At 41.0% G+C, this 27008-nt stretch overlaps 1 protein-coding gene across 3 annotated transcripts in view; it reads right to left on the bottom strand.

Moving 5' to 3' along the window:
• P4HA1 (prolyl 4-hydroxylase subunit alpha 1) overlaps positions 1-27008 on the bottom strand; it is a 62256-nt gene that overhangs the window by 32962 nt on the left and 2286 nt on the right. For all 3 annotated transcript variants that reach the window (XM_054033748.1, XM_054033747.1, XM_054033746.1), the window contains exons 2-6: positions 13416-13532; positions 12281-12377; positions 9108-9259; positions 6370-6507; positions 2201-2440 (exon numbers count right to left, since the gene is read on the bottom strand). In XM_054033748.1, the coding sequence (XP_053889723.1) occupies positions 2201-2440; positions 6370-6507; positions 9108-9259; positions 12281-12377; positions 13416-13503 (715 nt within the window). In that variant the 5' untranslated portion in view covers positions 13504-13532. The remainder of the gene's footprint in view (positions 1-2200; positions 2441-6369; positions 6508-9107; positions 9260-12280; positions 12378-13415; positions 13533-27008) is intronic.

Raw genomic sequence — 27008 nt, forward strand, 5'->3', positions numbered from 1 at the left:
AGCCAGCAAAATCCAAGGAACTGACACCTCCATTGGAAGCAATACTACACAGCAACAGTTAAGAGATAGAATAAACTTTAACTGTTCCATGGGAGAGACAGCCTGCAAGACTACAGAGGGCTGGTCCACACTAACCCCCCACTTCGAACTAAGATACGCAACTTCAGCTACGTTATTCACGTAGCTGAAATCGAACTTAGTTTGAACTTACCGCGGGTCCACACGCGGCAGGCAGGCTCCCCCGTCGACTCCGCGTACTCCTCTCGCCGAGCAGGAGTACCGGCGTCGACGGCGAGCACTTCCGGGATCGATTTATCGTGTCTAGACAAGACGCGATAAATCGATCCCAGAAGATCCATTGCTTACCACCGGACCCGGAGGTAAGTACAGATGTACCCAAAGGGACACAGAAGTGAGGAGGTTATGGCTGCAATGTCCCATCAGGAAAGCCAACAGGGAGAGAGTTGGGCCAGGAAGACTGACAGCTGACAAAATGTGTCAGACAAAACTGCTACTTTAACAAGCTACGCCAGCTCATTCCTCCATTTACCAATGAAGGGGTTTTACTGCTGTGAAAGGAATAATTCAGAATTAAGAGTAGAACATCCTCCTTTAGGCACTCAGATACCACACTAATGAAAATGACAAATCCCTAGATATACTATGCCATTGTGCTTAAATATCACTAGGCAAGCCATTACTGGATTCTATATTTGTTGTCTTTCAATGATTCCAAATCAAAACTGCTCAGTCCGCAATTTAAAAGATAGTTTTCATGGGCCAACTCTGCAGACTCAATATCGATTTTTTCAGCCTCAGGTACCATTAACAAGAGAGATCCTGCATTCTGTACTCCGGTTTAAACAACTGGGTTTATGTACACGTAAGAAAGAATTCATCTATAGGAAAGTGAAGCTATACTGACTGTATAACTAAGAGGAATAAAAAGACAGTAAAACTAATTTTAGACAATTTAGAAAATAAAGAGATGACTGAACATGATGTTCAGATACTATAGCAATGAGAGTGATATGAGTGCCTAGAGAGAAGGGATATATACAAGAGCAAGTGTTGAGCAAGCTGCTATTTTTACATAGTACGTTAGAACAGAACGCAACTTCTAAATGCTTAAACATGCAGTCACTGACATATCTTGGTTATTAAACATTAATTTGATGCAATATTGCTATGAAACTAATACATTAATCAATTTTTAAACCTTTGTAGCTATGCAAGGCCAAAATGGATTATAATCAATTTATAAAAATACATTGGGGTTTTGAATGCCAAGTTTAAGAATACAGCATGTTTGAGGCCAAGTTTATAATCCCTGTAAAATGAGTTTTAGTCAGTTACTTGCATATTTTTCTACATTATCATTTGTATTAAAGGAGCACCCAAATGCTTCAACAACAATCAGGGCACCCTAGAGTTGCCAACTTTCTCACCGAACAAAACCAAACACCTTGTCCCGCCCCTTCTGAGGCCCTGCCCACTTCCTCCTCCATCACTTGCTCCCCCCTCACTCACTCATTTTCACCGGACTGGGGAGGGTCCCTTTTCGACCACGTGTTCACTTGAAAACTGGACACCTGGCAATTCTCCACTGCGCAAGATATTGTACAGCCACACAGGAAGAGATTCCATGCCAAAAAAACTTACAACATAGCGGGAACTGCCCAATTCTGCTAGAAGTATTTGTCTCTTCCTTTAAGGATGCAATTTTTAATTTACCCTTCTTGAAAGCAAATGTATGCAAGTAGTAAAATTGAGGCCAAAATAGAAACAACCATTCCCGCAAATGCAAACTCCCATCCAAAAAATGAACTCAGATGTACCTCAAGCAGTCAGTTTCATGTTACAGATAATTTCTTAAGACAGGCATACTTTTGTGGCCCTCCTCCCTTGCCAAACCAGTGCGGATCACAACATCCTTGCAGCAGCTATTATTATTTGAAAGAGTAATATTAGGGAAGATTATTTTCATCATCGTTTAATACAATGGGTGTAACTGCTTGATTGGATACCTTCCTCACCCATTTTATTCTGGCAGAAATTCACCTGTATGACAGAAGCAGCCACCCACAATTACTCTGCAAAGCAAAAGTAATCTACAGACCATAATATGAAAACTGCTATATCACAGAATTTCCTTACCAGTTTTACAATATATTGTGGATCTAGTCTCTTAACAACGTACCCAGCTCAAGAAGTCGCTTGGTGAGCATCATTGCTTTGTCCAGGTCCCCCTGCTGATACACAGCATAACTCAAATAATCTAGAATGGAGACTTTGTCAACAGTAGACACCTCTCCATCATCAAGCTGTTTCAGAGCTTGCACCATCCATAGCTCAGTATGATAGTAGTCTGCCTCGGTGTATGCAATCTTGCCCAATTCAAAGCAATCTTCAGCTGTTAAAAAAGACTTGTGCTTTACACCTATAGAAAGCAAGAAACACAAAGTATGTAGGATTTGGAAACATAATATTCTGAATTTTCTTACTACCCACTGAACAAATTCAATTCTCTTTAGTGCTGGCACCCAGAGTTTAGAATGTACTTACCTTTGCATCCGAAGAAGTGAGGTTTTTATCCATGAAAGCTTATGCCCAAATAAATCTGTTAATCTTTAAGGTGCCACCAGACTCCTTGTTGTTTTTGTGGATACAGACTAACACGGCTACCCCCTGATACTTTACCTTTGTTAGTGGCTATATTGTTGAATCCTCAGAAGTTAAATCCCTGGAGCATCAAAGTCCACATAACAAAATGCATATGCATTGAGATACATAAAATTTCTCAGTGACTAGTCACTGACAATTCTACAAAGGTTTTTATGACTGAAAAGCACATTATGCAGAAGCAATATTGACCTAAATCAATTTAAATATTTTCTTTTCTACCAGTAGTAGTTTTAGAAATGGTTCAAGCATTGGTCCTGGAGCCTGGGTTAGGCACTTTCCATATACATTGTATTTATTTCAAAAGCTTGTCTGTGCACATCTTGTTAGCAACTGGCAAGCTGATGAGGGAGAGAAAGAAGCATCAACTATGATAATCAGTAACTACACAACTGGTAAAGGTTATGAAGTAACTCGTGTTTAGAAGCAGAGTCTAAAATGGCCTCTATTTGAAAGTTTAATTTGAAGTCTTTGTAAGTAAATTACAGGTTTCTATTTTTGCCACTGTAATTCAGGACCCATTGAAGAATCAAACTGTCTTGTAAAAAGGGAATAGCAAATATTTGGAAATACAGGGTGGAGTAAAAGAAACACTACAGAAAAATGCAGTATCCTTCATTGTCCATGACATTGTATCAGCTTAACTGCTTTTCGTTTACACCTGAAGTTAAAGTAATCATGAACATAAATTATGGATTTCATTGTTTTCTATTCTTCAACACTTGAACTCTTCCCTGCAACTTCTCAAGGTTGTGTTCCAACAATGTAATTTTCTGGGGAAGACAAGCCCTGAGAGACTAACCTGCCAAAAGAATGAGAGTGGAAAAAGGAGTTCTCTCCAGCAGTGCAAGATCATTTTTCCATTCACTGTAACTAAACCAGAGATGAGCTTTTTCAGGGTTTCAGACTAAATATGTTGTGCATTCAATTTCTTTTGTTTAAATCGGATCTTCTCTTCTTACTAAGTTTTGTTTTTATTGAACTCTTGAGTTTTAGATGGTCTTGAGATTTCATGCAAACTGTCCCAGAGAAGTTAAATGACCTTCAGCCTCTTAGGGTAATGTCTGCACTGCAACAGAACATGTGTGGCTGGCACGGGTCAGCTGAGTCATGGGGCTCATCGCAGTTCAGTCTCAGGCTGGAGCCCAGGCTCTGGGACCCTCCCTCCTCGTGGGGTCTCAGCCTGGGCTCCAGCCGGACACCGACTATCTACCCTGTAATTTTATAGCCCTTCAGCCCAAGCCCTGAAAGCCTGAGTCAGCTGACCTGGGCCAGTCACAAATTTTTTTTGCACTGTAGACATACCCAAAAGAGAGGTAGCAGAGGATGGTTATTGGGAACCTACCCACTTGGGATTCTTTGTCAAAAAGGGCACAGCCTCAGGCCTCCTCTCCCATAACATTTGTTGCTTGTAGGTCTGATGTAGATGCTCAGGAAACTTAACATCCACAGATGAGAACTAAGTGTAAGGGGCCCTATATAAACAAAGTGCTGAGCACAAGGTCTACATTCACCACACAAACAGCACTGATAACTAGACAGATTTATGTGTGTGGCAGGGAAATTATACAGTAACTGTTCATTTTGTTACAGAAATAGCCAGGGCAACTGCTTAGTACAATATCAGTTTAAAAAAACAACAACAAAAAAAACAGCAAGGTCTGAAATGCAGAAGATCGAAAAGCAGGAGAATTAGGTAAAGAGGTAGCAATGTTCAACTGAATTGGAGAAAGTAGAGAGATTGTGGGGGGTAAAACTGGATGCATTAAGTGACTGAAAATCATACAGAAGACAATTAGTGACCAAAACAGATAAAATACTAGAGATTTAGAATTCCATTAGTCCTGGACACCAAGAAAACCAGAGAATTTTACTTCTAGAATGAAAATTTGACTGATCAACAATTATGATGGGTTCAGATGCAATTTTATCACAATACTATTAAAAAGCAGAATTATATTACCAGGCAGCACAGAGTTTGGGCTGCACAGGCTTGCTTCCAAGAAAGACAGTAGAATATGGTCCATAAATTCACTTAATTTCTTATAGAAGACAACAAATGATAAAAATCTGTGTGTTTGGGGGACCGGGGGGGGGGGGGGGGGGGGGGGGAGACGGGGACGGACGGACGTCAGATCTTGAAAGAATAGTCAAGTTTAAGATAACAAAACACAGAAAACAAAATTACACTTTGCAACATTAAAGCCAATCACTCCCAATTTTATTAGGCATTGGAACATGAGAGTTTGTGAAAACATAACATGGATTGTGCAGGGCTTATTTTTCCCCACAGTTGCTAAAGGACTGTTTTAGAACAGAAGGAGAGAGAAACCAGTAGAGAAAGTTAGGAACTTTAATTTAATTTTCTTCCCAAGGGACAAACTGGCTTTTCCTGCCTACAAAACTGTTAAAGATTATTTTAGCTAGCTTTGTATGAGTGCAAGTGATTATGTATGTTTTCCACATGTTCCCTGTCACTTGCTCTTAATGTTTATACACTATATAGCTTCAGGCAATCCTATGTCACTTAATTTTTAAACTCTCAAAAAACAATCCTTCTTATAAGTGGGAGGGAGAGGGGGAAGGGGAAGGACTATACAACAGTGTTCTTTTTTTACTAACGTATTCCACTGCACACATGCAGTTAGAGAGTTTTAAAATACAGCTTGCTGATTACAACATTTAAAGTGAACAAATAAAATAAACTCACTCTTAATATCTCATTCCTGTTTAATTTTTTTCTTTAACATTACAGCATGAAATACTCTAACAATAAATGGAGAGAATTGGCATATTTTAACTGTCCATGATTAGTGCAGTGATTTGTTTACCTACTGAACTCAGTTTTCTATACAAGCCATAGGTTAAAGGCTTGCATTAACATAATAGGAATATTTATCCAGCCAAGTGTGCTAATTCTGTGGTATTTTAGAGAGGAGCTATAAAGTGGACTTACAAATGGAAACTCACTTGCAACTTTAAATATTGAGCAACTAATCTTGCTCTAGGAGAGAAAGTTCAGCTTTGCTTGATCACAGGCAATAGCTCCATCAGAAGCCAAAAATATGACAAATAAAACTACCAGATACGTATCCTTCCTACGTACAAACATCGACTTACACAGAGCAGGCTAGATTCAGTTGGAGTCTAATGCCAATTTTTGCTATTCTAAACCCAAGCACAAGTTCCTGGCAGCAGAAAGCCCATCAGAGGAAGAGAAAGTGTTGAAGAAAAACGGCTGCAACACACCCACTGCCAAAGAACTGAAGGAAAGACCAACACACCCAAAAAGTGAGCCTCGGAGTGAATGTAGGTGGGACACAGTGTTTCAGCACATCCCTCAGCAGTTTTTGCTGTGTCCCTCCCCATTGGAAAATCCCAAAGAAGTGCTATGGTACCAGTGCTCATCTTGCCTTGAGTAGAGTGTTCTCTAGGGTACAGGTTTACACAGGGAGATGTGACTCAACTCCCTGCAGCAGTTCAATTAAGCTGGCCCACAGCACACAAGTTTATATAATCATATACTGGCTGAAAGCTAGGAAAGTCTGGTTTTTTTTTCCTACTGTTAACAGCATGCTAGGCGCTCTACAGACAGGCATGAAGAGAAGACTTCTCAAAAGGGTTTATAATCTAGATATTCTGTAATTGCACAGCTATTTATCCCCAACTAGCACAGGTGCTTCTTACCTGGAAGATTCCCCCTGGAGAGGGTGTCTGTATCCAAATTATAGGTATCCTGGAGCCGTAGGAGAGCTTTGGCTGCACCAGCCTGATCTTCATCATTAGGAAAATACTGGCGTTGAATAGTCATATTAGAGATGAAGCCTTAGGAGAAAAAAAAAAAAAAAGAAAAAAAGGTTGGAGAGATCAAGAAGAGGACTGGGCTTTGCTTGTCCTGGGAGTTTTACATTAAAAAACATTTAATTACAAATAAATATCTCTACACAAATTGTTGGATGAAAACCAGCATGTCACTACAGGCTATTATTAAATCAGAGGCAGATCTTCTTACAAAAGCTACCACCTTTGGGCGGGACTCTAGATAAACAGTGTGTAGGCCTATTTGTATGGAGCAGTAATATGCTAACAATGCACCTCTCTAGATTATTCAACAGTTATTTCATGAGTGTCCTAACAGGCCAATAAACCAAACATCACACAAGACCAACCATGCTGAATTGTTTTTAAAAATAAATAAATCAATAACCAATACACAGCAAATTCAAAGATAAACTGTTAAAATTAATTATCCTTATCTGTTGTCTTAGGGCTCTTCTTCCAAAAGAATCCCTATGCGGTATCATGAGATAAGGTAGCATAAAAGGGGGGGGAAAATGGTATCACTGTTACTACCCATGCAGAACCAACCTCGAGGCAGGATCGGTGATATTGTTCCAGCAAACGTATTGGGAACAGACAATCACTAATTTCACACATAAGTATGTTGAAAGACGTCTTATTTTAATAGAAGTTTATATGGAAAATGTGGGAGAGTCTCTCACTATTAAATAAGTTTAAGTCTAATTTTCACAATACTTTGAATCAAGTTTTTCATTCATGCAAACTAGAGTACACTTCTGAATATTAGTCCTTCAATTTAATTTTTTACTTCTGTGTTCTATTTAGGATGGTGGAGGGAAAGAATTGTCTTAGGATGGTGAAAGGGGTATAAATTAATGTAAATTAAGTGTTGTGAATTAACACAATGGAGGCCCCCCATTCACATACTAAGTCAACAGGGAGACAAGACACTGGGGGGGGGGGGGGGTTCACCTTCCTCTGTAGCATGTGGTACTGGTTGCTTGCTGGTTTGAACTAGAGAAAAATGGTGAATTTTTCTGTAACTTTAAAGTCTTTAAATCAAGATTTGAGGACTTCAGTAAATTAGCCAGAGGTTATGGACCTCATGCAGCGGTGGGGGGTGAAGTTCTGTGGCCTGCAATGTGCAGGAGGTGAGACTAGACCATGATGGTCCCCTTCTAGCCCTTATAGCAGGGGTGGGAAAACTATGGTCCGCAGGCGGGATTGACTCCCATGGTGCCGCAGGCCCCATGCTGCTCTCAGCAGCAGCCAGCCTGACATCCCTGCGGCCCCCCAGGCCCTTGCCTCCAGGCACCCCCACCAACTCCCATTGGCTGGGAACAGGGAACCACAGCCAATGGGAGCTTTGGGGGAGGTACCTGCAAGGGCAGCGCATGCGGAGCCCTTCCCTCCTCCCCCAGGGGCCACAGCGCTTCCTGGAGCAGCCTGGGGCTGGGGACAGCACAGGTATGTGGGGGGGCTGCCCTGGCCTCGGTCCACGCTGCTGCCACCCCAGAGCCCGAACCCCTCCTGCACCCCGCCCCCCAACTCCCTGGCCTAAGCCCCCTGCCTGCACTGCAACCCCCCCTGCACCCTAACCCCTGCCCTGAGGCCCCTGCCACACCCCTCCTGCATCCCAACCCCCTTCCCTGAGCCCCCTGCTGCAGCCTGCACCCGTGCACCCCACCTCCCTGCCCTAAGCCCCCTTCTGCACCCCAACTCCCTTCCCTGAGCCCCCTCATACACCCTGCACCCCTGCCCTGGGCCCCCTCCTGCACTCCTCACCCCAACCCCACATACAATTTGTATTTTGCCCTGCATACAATTATGTCTTGTAAAACCCAGATGTGGCCCTCAGCCCAAAAAGTTTGCCCACCTCTGCCTTATAGTCTATGAGTAAACTGGTATGTATACTGTTCCCTTTAGGAGGGTATACCTGGTATTACTGTGAGTGCTCAGCAGATAAGGTGTTAAAATACTACAATGGAATGCTTCAAAAAGTCTTAGGGTGCATCTATTGTTAACTTGCAAGGCAAAAGTAAGAGCTGGCATAGCCTAGAGGAGATTGAGTGGCTAACAGACTGCTTTTTCAGGGAGCTGAAACCCAGTTAAACACAAGCAAATTTCCCTTTTGCTGGAGGCAGAGGGGTAGACAAGGTGACTCAGTCCTGGACACCCCCAGAACCATCACAAATAGTCCACTCTGAGGAATTAAAGCTCTCTGAATTTACTCCCTTTGTCCCTGAAGTTTTGTTGTTGAGCTTTTGACCTCTTTCTGTGTAGCTCAGAGCTCGTTAAACTTTTTACCAGCACCATCAGCAATTTGACGATCAGGTGATAAGTGCACTACATGTACCTACATACAGAAAAAACAGGGTCTTCTTCTAAAGAGAGACTCACAAAGTCACGGAAAACATAGAAATCGTTGTATCTTGATGCATGCAAGATACAAGTCAAATAATTCTCTCAGCAAAAGTGTCTGACCATTGTTATTTCTACTGCAGGTGCAGTACAAAAAATATGTTCCTCAAAAAACAAAGTTGTGCTTTGCTTGGCATTAGGGTGATAATGTTAATCAGAGTATTAGCTGTATGTTGATAACTCCAAAATCTCCTCAAACTTACCATCTGACATGTCCTTCAGGACCAGATTCTCCAGTTCACCCCACTCAGTGTTAAGTCGTTTCATTAACTTGAATGCATTTACAGGATGCCCCAAGAATCCTTCTGGGTCTTTTGTAGCAGTGTCTGTCAGTTGATCTAACTTCTCTGCCCATCTATGAAACATATATATATTAGGAATAAGCTTAATACAGCATCACTTAAATATTTTCCTATGTATTGTAAAACTAATGCCGAGCTACATGACTCTCTTGTACTGGAAGCTCTTTCAGTCAAGTTGTTTGTTTTTACTTTATCTATACACAAAGTTAGTGTGCAAGGAATCAAAAATGTCATCTTTCTCAGCCCTCCCTCTGCTGTGGTATAAACCTTGAAGTAGCATCACTCATGATCTTTCAACATGAAAGCGCAATGCACCAACACAGGACTCCTCTACAATATGCAGGAAGAAAGTAAATACATACTGCCATAGGTAGCGTCCCAGCAATTCCTTTATAAAATTTCACTCAGGAATGAATAGTCCAATATAAAGTCTTACCTGGGATTTTGATAATTTATTTATATGTAATATTTAGATATATTTTTGTACTTTACAAAAAAAAGTACTTGAAAACATGTTTTACTCATAACAGGGAAAAAATTAGTATCTAAATATTAAATTTTGAAAGTTAGTCACTGAGCATGCTCAACCCTGGGGCATATATTCTGGTCTTTGCCAGGAAACTGTGCTCCAGAATCCAAGCTTTTATTTAAAAAAAAAAAAAAAAAAAAAAAAAAAAGCCAACACACACCATGAGAGCCAGATTTAAAAAAAATAAATAAATAAAACCTCCTATACAAGAACTGATTGCAAGCTGATGTAGCACTGTACTCCTGTATCTGCAGGCAGCCTAAAATATGCATCTGTGAGAAGTTCTCCACTATCCAGTTGCAAAAATCTTCAAGCTTCCCTTCAACAATTTCTATAGTGCAATGCAAAATAAGAATCATCAGCATCTTGAAAACTGAAAGTATAGGGGTAGAGTAAAATTAATGTAATATGGAAACAACACTTAATATTCATATAAAGCTGCCAAAGAATTTCTAGTCTGCCACAGCAGAAAGCAGGGGACTTTGCATAAAACCTAGATTGAGACAGTAAATAGGCTTTATATTTAGACACATAAAAGTAAGTTTACCTAGTTGACTCACTGCTCCTTCTGGGCTCTTGGGTAGTAAAATAATTCATTATTTGTATTCACTCCTCCCATGGATCTTCCAAACCTCTGTTGAAGCCCTTTCCTGCCCACAGAAGCCCCATGTTGTGGTGACCCTCCTCAACAGCAGAGCATGGGTATGTCTACACTTAAACCTGTAGTGCTTCAGTGTAAACACTACCTACACTGATGGGAGGGGTTCTCCTGTGAGCATAAGTAATCCACCTCTCCGAGAAGTGGAAGATCGCTTGACAGAAGAATTCTTCTGTAGACCTAATGCTGTCTAACACTGGGGGTTAGGTCGGCATAGCTACTTCACTCAGGGGTGTGGACTTGTCACACACCTGAGACCCCCAGCTATGGCGATGTAAGTTCCCAGTGTAGACCAGCCCTTCAATTGGACATGGCTCTCTCCTGGAAGTGCTAGTGCTATTTGCCAGCCAATACAGGATTAATAACAAGCACTGTGCTCTTCTTCCGTGGCCAGGGATTGAGCAGGCAGCTCTGTGTAATGCTTCCAGCTTTTAACAACGTGTTAACGCAAAAAAGCTTGATAATACAATTTCACTGAATTGATAGCATTTTTACTATCAGGGCTTTGGAGCGGAGCCCAGAGCTGGAGCACGGAGCAGCGGGTTTTTGCCTGGAGCAGAACTGGAGCACAGCTCCAAAGCCCTATTTACTATTATATGACCATTTAAAAAAAAAAAAAAAAAAAAAAGGACCATTTAAAAAAGTTAATAAGTGGATACAAACCATCTTTACAACCATAAGACCAGAGGCTGAAGCCAAGACTTTGTTCCTAATAAGCTTCCATACTATATAAACCCAACCATAATCCACCCACAGATTAATGGGCCCTTCCCCCCCCCCCCCAACTTCAGGAGCCAATGGAATGTATTCATTCCCTGCAGCTGTAGAATGGTGTCCAGCAAGTTTTAAAGACAGGATGTTTTTGTTTTAACTTTGAATTCTTTGGTTTTTAACCTGCTGATGTACATGTCTATATAGCATACACATGCAGTAATGATGCTTATGTGATAAAGTTCTACTTACACACCTTTGATAGCGATCACTGGGCAGATGAAACTAATTTGTGGCTGTATAGCCTACTTCTAACATTTCAAACCTATGTACGACTTCAAACAGATGTATTTTAGAAAGCCTCAAAAATAAGTAAATAAATATAGCTGGACATAAAAGTTTCCTTCTTTAAAGTTACAATGCTCCAAGATGTAATACAGGCAGTAATCTTTTGGACCACTGAAAGGTCATAAATCTCATAACCCACCATGGCTAGGCTACAAAGAGATGAAGTTACATAAAAAAAAATCATTTGAAAGGTAGGAATTCCCCTTTCCAGTGGGACAAGGTTCCTCCCCCAATCCCCAACCCTGGTACATTTTGCGATATTGGGCCTTCCCCCTAAAATCTTTACTGTTGGACAAAATGGTAATTGATACAGTTTCAAATTTTTTATTTAAAACCAACTCCGCTTTTATGAAAAAGATATGGCATATACAGAAGAGATGATGGCACGGGGTGATTTTGTTATGATTTACTAGAATTCATTTGGGAAGCCTATTGGACTAGTTACAGCTTACCCACACTGCAGCCATCGCAATATATTAAAACTTTTTAAGCTACAGCACATCATGATGTTTTCTCTAATCCACACACTTTTGATTTGTTAGTTTCCTATCAGCAAGGCATGTTTTTGGAAGACCTAAACTCACCTGGGAATCCTGCCAAGAGAAATCAAAGTTTCTCAATACAGAAATCAGACTCACCATCATAAAATTAATAAAACAAAATGACGACTCACAAAAGAGACATTCATTTAGGACAAAAATCTTGCAGAAATTACTAATTAATTTTTATCCCCATAGGCAATAAATTCCTGTTCAGCCTTCAGGAACCTTCTTGTACATGAAGGTGGAGTCACAATTAAATATTAGTGTTATGAAACCAGCTGCTTACTTTTTGATCTGTTCCAGCTTGCTCTCTTCTGCCTTGATATAATCTTTCAGTGATGTCACCAGGTCTTTTTCTGTGTTAATTAAGTCTGTCATGTGACCTAGACAGGAAGCAATTATTTCAATTATTAGATCTCCTGCTCCTCTTCATTTAGAGCATTGTTTCTCAATCACCGGTTGAGTGTCTGGTCCCTGACACCTCCCTGGCACACTTAGGAAGGTAGCAAGCCAGTCCCTGATATCAAGAAGGTTGAGAAACACTGATTTAGAGAGATTTCCCATTGGAACAAACTTGGGCACAAAAAAAAAGAAAGAAAACACAGTGGTGTTTACTTGGCTAGCCATTCTGTGTCGTTCTTATTATCCATGAAGAGGCGTTCAAATAAGATTTCTCTCCCTTTGACAGAACTTACAGTAGAGAGACAATCCTGTGTTTGACATAGCTTGTTGCCATGGAAGTGAATGCAGTGTCAAATTTAGCATTATGACTAATTCAGGACTCATTTAGAAGAGAATAAAGGCTGTGAGGGAGTAAGCTCTTGTTCAAATACATCTGGTACATAGCAAATATGGCAAGAATTAATTATGGAGCTACACAAAGTAGTATTTGTTTAAATTGCTTTGCTTGCACTGACAGATTGTTTCTCAGCTACAAATTCATAAAGCAGTAAATCCTACAGGAAATACAGCAAACAGGCAGCTGAACCGCTTAATCCTAGAGTAAATACTAGTTTAACAAATGCTTCATACAACATTAAAATATTGAGAGGGATAAAGATGGGATCCTGAAATGCTGGAATTGTGCGTCCTAATCAGGAGTTATTTCATTTACTCAATTCACAAAAAGTAGCTCTCAATCCAAACTATGGTTTTGAATTCAATATCTGTAACAGAATACAATGAATGTGTATCCTGTTCTCTTGTCGTCCTTTTAACAACAGAACTGATTTGAATGAAGATTTTTCCTCAAAAAGATAAAAAAAGCAATCAGGACACTTAAAACTACTGGTGCATTTAGAGCTATGCTAATTAATAGAGCACACAGCTTCATCTTTAATCACATCATTGCAGAGTCAGTTCTGAAAGTTGGGAGACAGAACTCTGCAGTTATTCACTGTACATACAAAAGCAAATCTCACCAATTGAAGTGAAGAAGTCCATATGGGCATAAGAATGAGGCAGCAGAAAGCTCAGAACTAAAATACACCAAACCTTTACGGATGCCATAGTTCAATAGCTGTTGCTTCAGCACACACCTACAAGAGAAATACAGTGATTACTTTTATACACCATAGCATTTAGCCAGATTTTACTCCCACTTCAGATAAAGTGTTTTTTTTATTCACACACAGAAACCAGTTTCACCTGAAGTTTGTAAGGGGTTACAGTTCTATTAAACAATTCTTCTCCCTATTAACACATTACCCTTTTGGAATTATTTCCCTCCAGGCTGCAGTACTCTAAGAAGTGGAAATCTTCCCAAAGGACTGACAACATTCTGCAAACAGCACTTACTTGTATTGCTCCATTATACCGTAAAATGGAGAAGAGAGAGACACACCAAAGAGGCATGTTTTCACAAAGCAGTCTTTACCTCTAAGAAGTCTCAGCAATGTTGAAGGCAGTGCCACCATAATACAATAAAAAGTTTTTTAAAGCCCAAAAATAAACAGAGCTAGACTGTGAGGAATCAAAAACAAATCACAATATATTGCATCAAAGTTGATTTTTCCAGTGTAAATACAAACATGAGATTGCAAGAGATCCCACATTGACAAATTCCATTAATAAATAATTGGTTCCCCATCATAACGTCTATACTGTATGCCTTCAGAAATGTACTACTTATAAGCCAGATGATACAGTAGCCTATAGAAAAGCCTGTAGTGAGTAACCGGTATTTCCTCCCATGAACTGTTGCCAGAGTTTTATAGCCTTTCAAAGTCCCAGACTTTCACCAAAGCCTAAAATTTTCTCCCTACAACTTTTCTGTGGGTTCAGCTCAGGAGAGGAAAAGAGAAGGCTTGGGAAAAGAGAGTGTGTGTTATCCTCATCTTTCAGTATCCGGTAGGAACACCACTAAAAACCCTAGTCCTAACTGCATTTACCATTTCCACAGACCCTCTCCTCTGTGAAGCACAGAAGAAGCCCAGAGCAGCTGACAGCGACAGTGGAGGCAGCACTGGCAATAGTGAGCTACTATCAGAAGCTATTGGATAGCTATGAGGACCCCAGTGGCACCAGAGCAGCATGGGGACTCCAGACCCTCATCTCCTGTAGAGCACCTGAGATCTACATGGATCTATGAGATTTCGGGGCTAGAATGGTTGACGTTTCTACTAGAGCTGGGGAAATTTTTTTCAGACAAATAGATTATTTGTTAAAAAACAAACACAGTTTCAATCAACTCAAAAGCATTCACAAATTTGATCCGATTAGCTTCATGTGGGAAAAAAAATTTAGGGACAGCTTCAGTGGGGGAAGAGGGAGAGAGAATGACTCTCTAGACCTGAAGAAGAGTTCTGTGAAAGCTGGAAAGCTTGTCTCGCTCAACAACAGAAATAGGTCCAATAACAGATATTACCTCACCCACCTTGTCTCTCTGAAGCTGGCCCTTAAAAGACAACTGAAGTGGACTTTTCTGATTTGCTGATAAATTCTGAGCACTTTTCAAACTGAGTAATTTCCCTGATTTTTCACTTCATTGGCCAAACCAAAAAATAAAATATAAATATATATAAATATATATAAATATATATACACACACACACACCCCCAGTTGGCTCTGCTAACAAGAATAAGCATTAGTATAAACGGTCACTACTAAACACCTGTTCTCTAACCAACTTGCAGCAAGTACACAACCTACTATGAGAAACAGTAAACTGAGCCTGGAAAGTAAAATGGAAACTACACCTGTTTACACCCAGTCTGAAATTATCACCAGGGTATAATTCCCCTGAAGCAGATGAAATTAGTTACATCAGAAATTAATATGCTCCCCAAATGACCCAGTTCCGTTCTCCTTTATTCAAAGGAAGCTGCATCCACTACTTGGGACCCTTAAGGTGCCAAAAGAAAGTCTTCAGAGGAGAAACAGATTGCCTGGACTGTTAGGGTACATTTGCACTGTAGCTGGGAGCATGCCTTGCAGCCCAGGTAGACAGATTTATTGTGCTAGCTCAGAGTTAGCATGAAAATAGCAGTGTGGATGTTGCTACACAGGTACTGATTCAGGATAACCACCGAGCTCAGACAGGTTTGGACTTGGGCAGCTAGCCCAAGCCACTGCCCATGCCACGTCTATTTTTAGCACGCTGGCTCAAACAGAGCTAGCAGAAGTCTTCCAAGACTGGGAGGCACACTCCCGGCTGCAGTGTACACATACCCTTAATGCAGGGGTGAGCAAATGTTTTGGCCCGAGAGCCACATTGGGGTTGGAAAACTGTATGGAGGGCCGGGTAGGGAAGGCTGTGCCTCCCTGAAGTGCCTGGCCCCCACCCCCTATCCACCCCCTCCCACTTTCCGCCCCCCCATCCAACCCTCCCCCCGCTCCTTGTCCCCTAACCGCCTCCTCCCGGGACCCCACGCCCCTAACTGCCCCCAGGACCCCACCCCTATCCAGCTCCCCTGCTCCGTCCCCTGACTGCTCTGACCCCTATCCACACCCCCACTCCTTGACAGGCCCCCCGGGACCCCCACACTTATCCAATCCCCCCACCTATCCCCTGACTGCCCCCCAGAACCTCCGCCCCATCCAACCGCCCCTTGGGACCTCCCCACCCCTTATCCAACCCCCCAAACCCCTTACCATGCCACTCAGAACCGCATGTCTGGCAGCCGCGCCGCCCGGCCGGAGCAAGACACGCTGCTGCTCTGCTCAGTAGGAGCAAGCAACCCCGCTGCCCAGAGCGCTGCCTGTGCGGCGCTGTGGCTGCGGGTGAGCTTCCCCGGCTGGAAGCTCAATGGCTGAGCAGGATGGTCCCGTGGGCTGTAGTTTGCCCACCTCTGCCTTAATGTGACTGCTGAACTTTATTTCCAAGAAAGTTCAAGCACCTCCCACACATTCAACTGAAGCAAGCAAATAAACCTGTGCATTGACTACAAAGCATAAACAAACAATTCTACTACACTATAAATATTTGCAAACTTTGAGTTAACAGTACTTGGGATACAATGAACTATCATTACACTGTATATTCAGCGAAATACAAGAACAGAGCTTTTTGTAAGTTATCTACTTCAAACAATTTATCGGAAAGGATCAGATGCGTCTCCTATGCCGTGCGCATGAGCTGAAATTCTTCCACAATGTCAAACAATACCACAATGAGGTCTTAGAAACTGCCAGACTGATGTACTCTAGCATCAAAGTTTTCCCCCTTCACCTTATCTCACAGCTTCTTCTAACAGTGTGGCAATCTCCCAGAAAGCTTCTGGCCCCAGATGCAGTTGTATCCACTCCCTCCAAACCCTCTCTCTCGACAATCCCATACTCTTTTCATTGCCTAGATGGAGTCTTTCCTGGCATCTGCGGAGAGCTCTGGATCCTCCAACAACTTCTATTACCATCCCAGAAGGCTTCCATCCCTGCTGGAGCTCAGATATTCGGAGAAAAATATTTTACTTATAAAACCTGTAAGTTATATATGGTTTAAAGCATTCAAAATCATGTTTTGTCTCCACTTCTTCCATTCCTTCTACATACTACTTGCACTAGGATTGTAAAACCCACCACAATTCCACCTACTCCCTCCTCCTGTTCCCCAGGAATATCAGAGGATACTTTAAATGTTAGGTCAAATAAAAATAACCTCTCTTCTTCAAAATGTGTTGGGTGGGTGTATAGTTGGAAATATACATGCATACACACACACAACCCTCAGAGCAAATGACAAACTATTAAAAAAAAGTTGAATAGAAACTTTACTTTTCTCCTCCTTGCCATTTGAAACTTCCAAGTCCTTCAATTTTCTTCTAATTGAAATTCCAGACAGTTCTACAGTTTTCTCCTCTAAAACAGCTCCAACTAAGATAGCAACCATCTCAAGACCACAAGGCATCCCTCTGTAAGCAAACAGATTTTCTTTACAACTGTTAAGTACTGCTCCTAGAGGAATATGGGTGTGGGTTTTTGTTTTTAAAGAAATAGATACCACACTTGGGTCTGCATCTCTCTTCCCAAACAGAAGAGTATTACATTTTTTTAAAAGGAGTTATATAAATATTCACTCTCTTTGTGCTCTACAGACTGATGGGAGATTGCAAGAGAGTTACTGTCAGAGTAAATGTGCATAAAATTTCCGTGGGAGAGTAAAGGAAAACTAAGTGACCCTGTGAACAAAGTAAAATTAAAGCAGCTATAGGCATACTAATATAATGCCATGCCAATTATTCATCTTGTTTAACTTGTCTTGTGGCCTGTTTGTTAAGCTCCCAGTGTGCTGCTTAGTTCCTCCTGTTAAAAATGTAGGTGTGCTTTAAAAAGGCATAATGCACAAAACTGCTATTCAGATCTCCACAGAGGACTGTCAGAAAATCCTGAGTTATCTAACCTGATAATCAGGGTTCAGCATTTCACCAGTTATACTGTGCAGCTTTATTAAATACACTGGTAGAAAATACAGCATGGGGGGGGGGGGGGGGGAGGAGAATCTGTTCACTTCTTGTTGAAGCGTCTCAACTAGGGAGGTTTGTGCAAAGAAATCCTAATTTCTCTAACTGAATTAATGGTTACCAAACATACATCTCAGAATGCAGATTAGTATAGGTACCAGAACTTTAAATTTTGAAGTTCTTTCAATCATGTAATTCTTCAGCAACCAGTTCCCAAAAGATATACTGTTGTGGTAAGTATGGTCTTATACACAAGGATCCAACTGCAACACACCAGTTCTGGTATCCACACCTCACTAGTTATATACCAACACAATCTGATCCATTTAAAAAACACAGATATAAAAGTTTAGGAGGTTGTTTATGGTCTTATATGTAGCCCAATGTGCCAACAAAGGGTCAGCTTTTTCATCAACAAGATAAGTCTTTCACCAAGTGAAATTTTTATCCAAGGCTTTATTTTTGACCCTCAGTGTGCCCACATTAAAAGAAACTAAGCAAAATGTGGCCAGTTAAACACACTTCCTGCTTTTCCAAACTTGGATTAAACCTTAATTGTAATAACTGTTGGGAGGAGGCAGAGTTCCACAAAATCCTCTTCCATCTGATCACTCAACTGTTTTTAATAGTATTTTCTTTGGAGCACCTGATCAGGCCTCCACTTTCCTAACACCTTTGAGAGAGATGAGGCTGGAGTTAATTCTTTGCTTACTGGAAGTCAAATAATGCTTTTCACCCTATCAGTGTTGAATTTTTGAAGATGTGCAATAAGGTACTTATTTAGCCCAAATCACTGTATTTATCCTCACAATACCCCCATGTGGTAGGGAAAGTGATATTAGCACCATTTTACAGTTAGGCAGAAAGTCTGTCTACACATGTAGTTATTCTAGTATAGCTGGTCTGCTTTAAAATTCATGTCCTATCTTACTCTAGTGGTGCTCAAACTTTTCCAGTCACCGGTAAAGGGGGGTGGGGGCGTAATGGAATCGGTCCACACACACCCTCCATTACAGCACAGCCAAGGCTTCCTCAGCAGCAGAGCTTGGGGCGAAACTGGTCTGGGGATGGAGAAGGAATGAGGGCTGAGCTGAGCTGGGGCTGGACTAGGGACAGAATGGAGCTGCAGCTGGAATCAGAGCTGGTCTGGGGGAAGAAAAGGAGCGAGGCCGGAGCAGGAATGGGGGCACTCCCTCCTCGTCCCCACATAGGGGCTGGCCCCAGCCCCCCCCCAATAAAAAGGTTCCTCCGCCCTCCACACTTTGAGAACCGCTGCTACAGAATAACCTTATGGACAAATCTTAAGAGAAGATCATACAGGAAGTCTGTAACAGAGCAAGGAATTGAACCTGGCTCTTCCACATGCCAAGCTAATGCCCTAACCACTAGGCCACTCTTCATATGACACGTCATGCTGCAAAATTTTTATGACATCAAATTCAGGACTTTAACAATACAGTATGATGCGCTTACGTTGGCTGTTCAGCATCTGAAGGCTGAGAATCAGCTATTTAAAATAGTAATAAATCTAACTCCAGTGAACTTTCCTGATATGAAGAGGCTAAAAAGGAACAAGTCAAATGAGAAGGAACTCTTTAATATTTGTGAACATTGAAACTGGGAATCCCTCCCCTTCCTGAAAATAGCTAAATTCAAATTACATAACATACTTGGACATACCCTAAAAAGGAAAGCTCAAGAGAATGGAGACAAGCTTTAGAACTGCTAAGGAAAATACTGAGGTTGAGATGAGAAATGACTGACAAGAAGCTGTTCAGACAGAAGAAGAAAAATCCTTTACTAGTGGAATTCCTAAAGGCAGTAGAGTTCCATGAACCACTGTGTACCACTAGGCAATTATAAACTCAGAAGTGTGAATTTTCAGACAAATAGTGGAAATCACAAGCCAATAAATATCACATAAGAATCTTAGTACAGAAGTTCTAAAAACCAGTTATCTGAACTCTTTAATATTAAAGAGCTGTATTATGAAGACCAATTTAAATATCTACTTTTCACACAGATGCAAATGAGCAGAACATATATGGGTAAATGTCTCCTCTCCTAAACACTTTTTTTCCTTAACTAGAAAATGTTTAGGACATTCTCTTTAACGACACATTTGTAACTGAGTTAACTCTTATGTTTTTTTCCCCCTAGTTTTTGTTATTTATTTTAAATTGGATTTTGACAGTTTATGGTGTATAAAGAAGATGTGGCACAAACATTTTCTGGCTGCTTTTTACCTTGGAAATATGAAGATGAAGTCCGATCTCTGGTTTTCTTAAACTATTGGGAGGTATGACGACATTTATCAAGGGGCTCTTAATATTTTAACTGAAGAAATTAAAGTGTTGAATCTTTGTCAAAGACATTAAGCAAACGTTAATCATTGAAAGTGTTAAAAGGGTCAAAATCTGGAGGGAGCATGGTCTGTTATAGCAGAAATAAGTGAAAGAAGACAGAACTGGTGGGGAATCAAATCAGTATCTTAGATGTCTGTATACTAATGCAAGAAATATGGGGAATAAGCAGGAAGAACTCGAAATGCTAGTAAATAAACCATTATGACATAGTTGGCATCACGGAAACTTGGTGGGATAATACGCATGACTGGAATATTGGTATAGAAAGGTACAGCTCGCTCAGGAAGGACAGGCAGGGAAAAAAGGGAGGAGGTGTTGCCTTTTTGATTGATTATATATCAAAAAGGTACACACTTGGACTGAGGTTGAGATAAATAAGAGACTTGTTGAAAGTCTCTGGGGAAGGATAAAAGGGGTAAAAAACAAGGGTGATGTCATGGTACGGGTCTACTACAGACCACCAAACCAGGCAGAAGAGGTGGATGCGGCTTTTTTTAAACAACTAACAAAATCATCCAAAGCACAGGACCTGGTGATGACTTCAACTACCCAGACATCTGTTGGGAAAATAACACAGCAGGCCACAGATTATCCAACAAGTTCTTGGAATGTATTGGAAACAATTTTTTATTTCGGAAGGTGGAGACTGTTCTAGATTTGATTTTGACAAATAGGGAGGAACTGGTTGAGGATTTGAAAGTGGAAGGCAACCTGGATGAAAGTGATCACGATTCTAAGGACTGGTAGGAGGTAGAACAGCACAATAAAGACAATGGATTCCAGGAAAGTAGACTTTAGCAAACTCAAAGAGTCAGTAGGGAAAATCCCATGGGAAGCACGTCTAAGGGGAAAGACAATTGAAGACAGTTGACCGTTTTTCAAAGAGACATTATTAAGGGCAAAAGAGCAAACTATCCCACTGAGTAGGAAAGACAGAAGTATGACAAGAGATCATGCTGACTTAACCAGGAGATCTTTAATGATCTAAAACTCAAAAAAGGAGTCCTACAAAAAGGGGAAACTCAGTCAAATTACAAAGAATAAATATAAACAAATAACACAAGTGTGTAGGGAGAAAATTAGAAAGGCTAAGGCACAAAATGAGATCAAACTAGCTAGGGACATAAAGGGTAACAAGAAAACATTCTATAAATACGTTAGAAGCAAGAGGAAGACGAAGGACAGAGTAGGCTCGTTGTTCAATGAGGGGGGAAAGACAGTAACAGAAAATGTGGAAATGGCAGAGGTGTTTAATGACTTTTGTTTCGGTTTTCACCAAGAAGGTTGGTGGCAATTGGACATCTAACATAGTGAATGCCAGTGAAAATGAAGTAGGATCAGAGTCTAAAACAGGGAAAGAACAAGTCAAAAATTACTTAGACAAGTTAGATGCCTTTAAATCACCAGGGCTTGATGAAATGCATCCTAGAATACTCAAGGAGCTGACTGAGGAGATATCTATGCCATTAGCAATTATCTTTGAAAAGTCACAGAAGACATTCCAGAAGACTGGAAAAGGGCAAATATAGTGCCCATCTATAAAAAGGGAAATAAGGACAATTTGGGGAATTACAAACCAGTCAGCTTCATGTATGTACCCAGAAAGGGAGCAAATAATTAAGAAATCAATTTGCAAACACCTAGAAGATAATGAGGTGATAACAGTTAGCATGGATTTGTCTAGAACAAATCGTGTCAAACCAACCTGATAGGTTTATTTGGCAGGGTCACAAGCCTTGTGGATTTTTTTGTGGGTGGGGAAGAGAGAAGTGGTAGATGTGGTATATCTTGACTTTGGTAAGGCTTTTGATATTGTCTCACATGACCTTCTCATAGACAAACTAGAGAAATACAGCCTAGATGGAGCTACTATAAGGTGGGTGCATAACCGGTTGGAAAATCATTCCCAGAGAGGGGTTATCAGTGGTTGACAGTCATGCTGGAAGGACATGAGTGGGATCCCGCAAGGTCCGGTTCTGTTCATATCTTCATCAATGATTTAGGTAATGGCATAGAGAGTACACTTATAAAGTTTGCGGACAATACCAAGCTGGGAGGGGTTGCAAGTGCTTTGGAGGATAGGATTAAAATTAAAAATGATCTGGACTAATTGAAGAAATGGTCTGAAGTAAATAGGATGAAATTCAATAAGGAGAAATGCAAAGTACTCCACTTAGGATGGAACAATCAGTTGTACACATACAAAATGGGAAATGACTGCCTACAAAGGAGTACTGCGGAAAAGGATCTGGGGGTCATAGTGGATCGCAAGCTAAATATGAGTTAACAGTGTAACACTGTTGCAAAAAAAGCAAACATTCTGGGATATATTAAAAGGAGTATTGTTAACAAGATATGAGAAGTAATTCTTCTGCTCTACTGTGCGTTGATCAGGCCTCAACTGGAGTATTGTGTCCAGTTCTGGGCACCACATTTCAGGAAAGATGTGGACAAATTGGAGAAAGTCCAGAGAAGAGCAACAAAAATGATTAAAGGTGTAGAAAACATGACCTATGAGGGAAGATTGAAAAAAATTGGGTTTGTTTAGTCTGGAGAAGAGAAGACTGAGGGGGAATATGATAAGTTTTCAAGTACATAAAAGGTTGTTACAAGGAGGTGGGAGAAAAATTGTTCTTCTTAACCTCTGAGGATAGGACAAGAAGCAATGGGCTTAAATTGCAGCAAGGGCAGTGCAGTTTAGGTTGGACATTAGGAAAAAACTTCCTGTCAGAGTGGTTAAGCACTGGAATAAATTGCATAGAGAGGTTGTGGAATCTCCACTATTGGGGATTTTTAAGAGCAGGTTGGACAAATACCTGTCAGGGATAGTCTAGATAATGCTTAGACCTGCCTTGCGTGCAGGTGACTGGACTAGATGACCTCTCGAGGTCCCTTCCAGTTCTATGAGTCTAGGAAAAGATGACGGCTTGGGGATTTTTTTTTTTTTTAAAACAAAAATCCTTTTCATCTCTACTTTGGGCTGATCTACACACAAAATTATACTGAAATAAGGAGCGTGAATTAAAACTGATTTAGTTATTTCTGTGCAAGTATGTATGGATGCTATTTTGGAATTAAAGTAGTTAACTCTACTTTAGTTAAAGTTGGCAATTGACCAACTTTAACTAAAATCAACTCTAGCTACGTCCAATTTTGAAACAGAAATGTCTACACACAGACTTGCACAAAAATAACTAAAATCAGTTTTAATTCATATCGCTTGTTATTTATCATTTGATTATTGTAGCAACTACCTAGTGACTCTAGTCACAGGCTATGATCCCATTGTGCAAGGCACTGTACAAACAGTGAACAAAAAGATGGTCCCTCCCCAAGGGACTTACAGTCTAATTCTGACAAGAAACAAGATACAGACCAGGATGGATAAAGAGTTTTAAATCTGTTTTTATTTAAATTAAATTTAAAACTATTTAAAAGTAAATTTAAAATTGACAGTTATGTTAAGATCTAAATTTATTATATTAAAAGCATTCAAATTAAATAAAAATTAAAAAATATTGAACAGTACATATTTTCTGCCTTGTTTTAAAGAAAGTCAGACCACTGAACTGGTAGAAGCCACTGACTAAGCACCTGGAATCAGTTTGCTGCAATGCTAAACCAGATTTTCATTTCAGTTTATTCAACTCTCTCAGTGCAATGACTAGTTCATTCAGAAGTTAGAAACCAACTGAAAAAGCAGGAAAGTTTGTTTTCCTTTCCCAATTTATGAATAAAAACTAGTGAGGAGAGGATGAAATATACTAGTTCAATCCCTTCAATTCCCTAACAGGTAGTAGTTTATTTAATAAATTAGTTTTTAATGCAAAAAAATTTTTTAATTATTTTTCCTTACATATCCAGCACACTTAAGGTAATTTTTTTTTGTTTAATTAAAATGTTGGGTTTGTGCATTTAATTGAATTTCCATTCAATTAGAGCGTGGCACAAATCACAAATAAAAATATCAATCAATTATATAATTGCTTAAATAAATTAGTACAGCTATAGCGCATCTTCCCAGTTAGCAAAAAGAACAACCAAATGTAGTGTAAAGGCTATGGTTAGTTGCAAATCAACGTTATGATGGTTACCAACCAATGAGAAACTTTCTTTAGGAAAACAACTAAAAAGTACAAATGCAAAACTTGATTAAAATCGATTTTAAATCAATGTTTCCTGTTTGCGGATTCAAATCATTAAAATCAATTATTTAAAATCGCTTTGATTTAAATCAATCCACCCTGATATAGACTGCCAGGGGAGCACAAGTAAACTATGAGACAATATTGTTCAGCTGGATGCAGTCTGTTATTGAGCTTAACTACCATCATCAGCAAGGCAAGGGAAAGGACCCAAATAGTCATGCTCTGAATTTCTGTCGGGGGTGGGTGGGTGGGCGGGCGCAGCGGGGATCTAACCACATCCTGGATAAAAGAGGCGGAACTAAGCCATATAAGTAGACTGAGGCTTGGTCTACACTATAGAGTTTGGTCAACATAAGGCAGCTTACATCCCCAGCGGGAAGCAGGAAGCCCTGGGGGGCAGCCAGGCTCCCGATGGCAGGGGGCAGGGAGCCAGGCTCCGGGCACAGAGCTGCATGTGGAGCACCCCCCCTCCCCCATCCCTCTTAAGTTGGTGGAAGCCCTCCTGGTGAGGACACGCACTACTGACAGAAGGAGGGTAGTCTGGGCATGAACCACCACAGTAATAAGTTGACTTAACCTGCCCTGAAAGAGAACAGCTGGAAAGAGACTGTGGAGGAGACAGGTATCTCTGATGGAGAGGAGTCCTCAGCCAGGGCCTACATGGGTAAGGGAACTGGAGTCAAATACAGGAATAGCAAAAAAACACTTAACAGTTTGGAGTTGAGCCCAGAATTGGCAAAGGACCTTTTGTTTAATCCTGAACCCCAGAAGCGAACTGAACGGTTACATAACTCTGCCACAGGGCTGAGCCAAAAAGACCCAGTGCAGGAGTCTGGGTAAGAGACCGGCTGAGAGGGATCACTATGGCCGAGAAAGTGGCCACCAGGAGGGATTGCTAGCGGCCAAGTTTCCTGCAACTACTCCTGGGGGAATTCTGTGCCAAAAAAATTATGCACACAATATTTTAAAATTTTGCAAATTTTATTTGTCAAAAGAACACTATATAATCATGCCAGTTTCAATTATTTTGGCAATTTCAAAAAACCTGTCAACAGGTACATCTGTAACAACAGACAAAAATTCATATCTCCTCCCAGCCCAGCCACTCTCACCCCCTCATGCATCTCAACTCTAAGGCACCCCCTCGTGGCTGGATGCAGAGTTTCAGATACTCCTGGGGGAATTCTGTGCCACTGCACAATGCAGAATTTGGCAGAAATTAGTGTTATGTGTGCAGAATTTCCATTCCCCTGCCCCTCAGAAATGGACTGCACAGCTGCTGGCCTCCACTAGGGGCTGCTGGACCCAGAAGAGCCCAGCTTGCAAATAGAAGACCATGCCAGAGGGGAGGGCGAGGGAGCTGGAGGGTTCCTGGCAGCTGCAGTCCCCAGCATGCCCTGAAGGAGGTGACAGCACACAGGACCAGGACCAGCATCAGGCTGTTTCTCCCTCTGGATCCCTGGGCTCTAGGAGGGTAGGAGGTGAGAGTGTCTGGGCTGGGAGGGGGGCCAGGGGATCCCCACAGCTGGGCTCGGGGGGGGGAGCTGGGCTCTGCCCCCCCCCCCCCATGACAGGGCTCGGGGGGGGCGAGGGCAGAGAAACAGGAACTCGGTTGTCCTAGGGGTTTCTAACTCTCTGCTCCGTGTGTGTGTGTGTGTGTGTGTGTGTGTGTGTGTGTGTGTGTGTGTTAGTGTTATTTGTTACAGTCATATTTTGGTAAAGTATTTTGAAATAAATTACCAAAATAACTGGAATGATTATATACTGTTATTTTGACAAATAAAATTTGAAGAATTTTAAAATCGCATGTGCATAATTTTTTATTTTTTGGCACAGAATTTCCCCAGGAGTAAGATTTACACTCTGTCTATATTAGAGTAGTTACACCAATGCAAATCCCTAATGTAGCTACACTACACAGATGTAAGAGCATGGGTTATGGTGGTGCAATTACCTTGATCCAGTGTAGGATCAGATTATTAACATAAGTATAAGCCCCATTTTAAAGCTATGCAGTGCATTATGGCTATGCAGGGGTTTGCATTGATTTAACTACACTAGTGGAAATCTCTCATATATAGGCAGGACCTAATTTGACAAAGGGATTCATAGCAAGCAGTGCAGAACAAACTATCTCCTTGAGACTGACTACATTGCTTCTGCAGACTCCCAGCCCCAAACTAATGGAGTGAGCAGGAAGGGAACACAGGGCTTCTTCACAGCAATGCACAGGCCTATTAGGCCACCCACCAGCTCACAAGTGGAAGTTAAAAAAATATATTTGTAAAACATTTGATGCATTTACTATAAGCAAACATCAGAGGTTTTCTCGGTCATCTTTAGCTGGGTAAGTACAATAATTTGCTTCAAACCTTAATTTTTGTATATTCATACAACAGTATTACTAAAAAGGTACATCTAGTCCGATATTTTCCTCTGCCTTAGCTCCAACCTACATTACAGCCTGGTCTATACCTAAAACTTGGGTCAACCTAAATACATGGCTCAGAGCTGTGAAAAACTTCACACCCTATGCGTTGTCATTAGGCCAACCTAACCCCCACTGTAGACACAGCCAGTTCGATGGAACCATCGCAGTAGT

Source organism: Malaclemys terrapin, chromosome 7 (assembly GCF_027887155.1).
Source record: "Malaclemys terrapin pileata isolate rMalTer1 chromosome 7, rMalTer1.hap1, whole genome shotgun sequence".
Lineage (NCBI taxonomy): Eukaryota > Metazoa > Chordata > Testudines > Emydidae > Malaclemys > Malaclemys terrapin.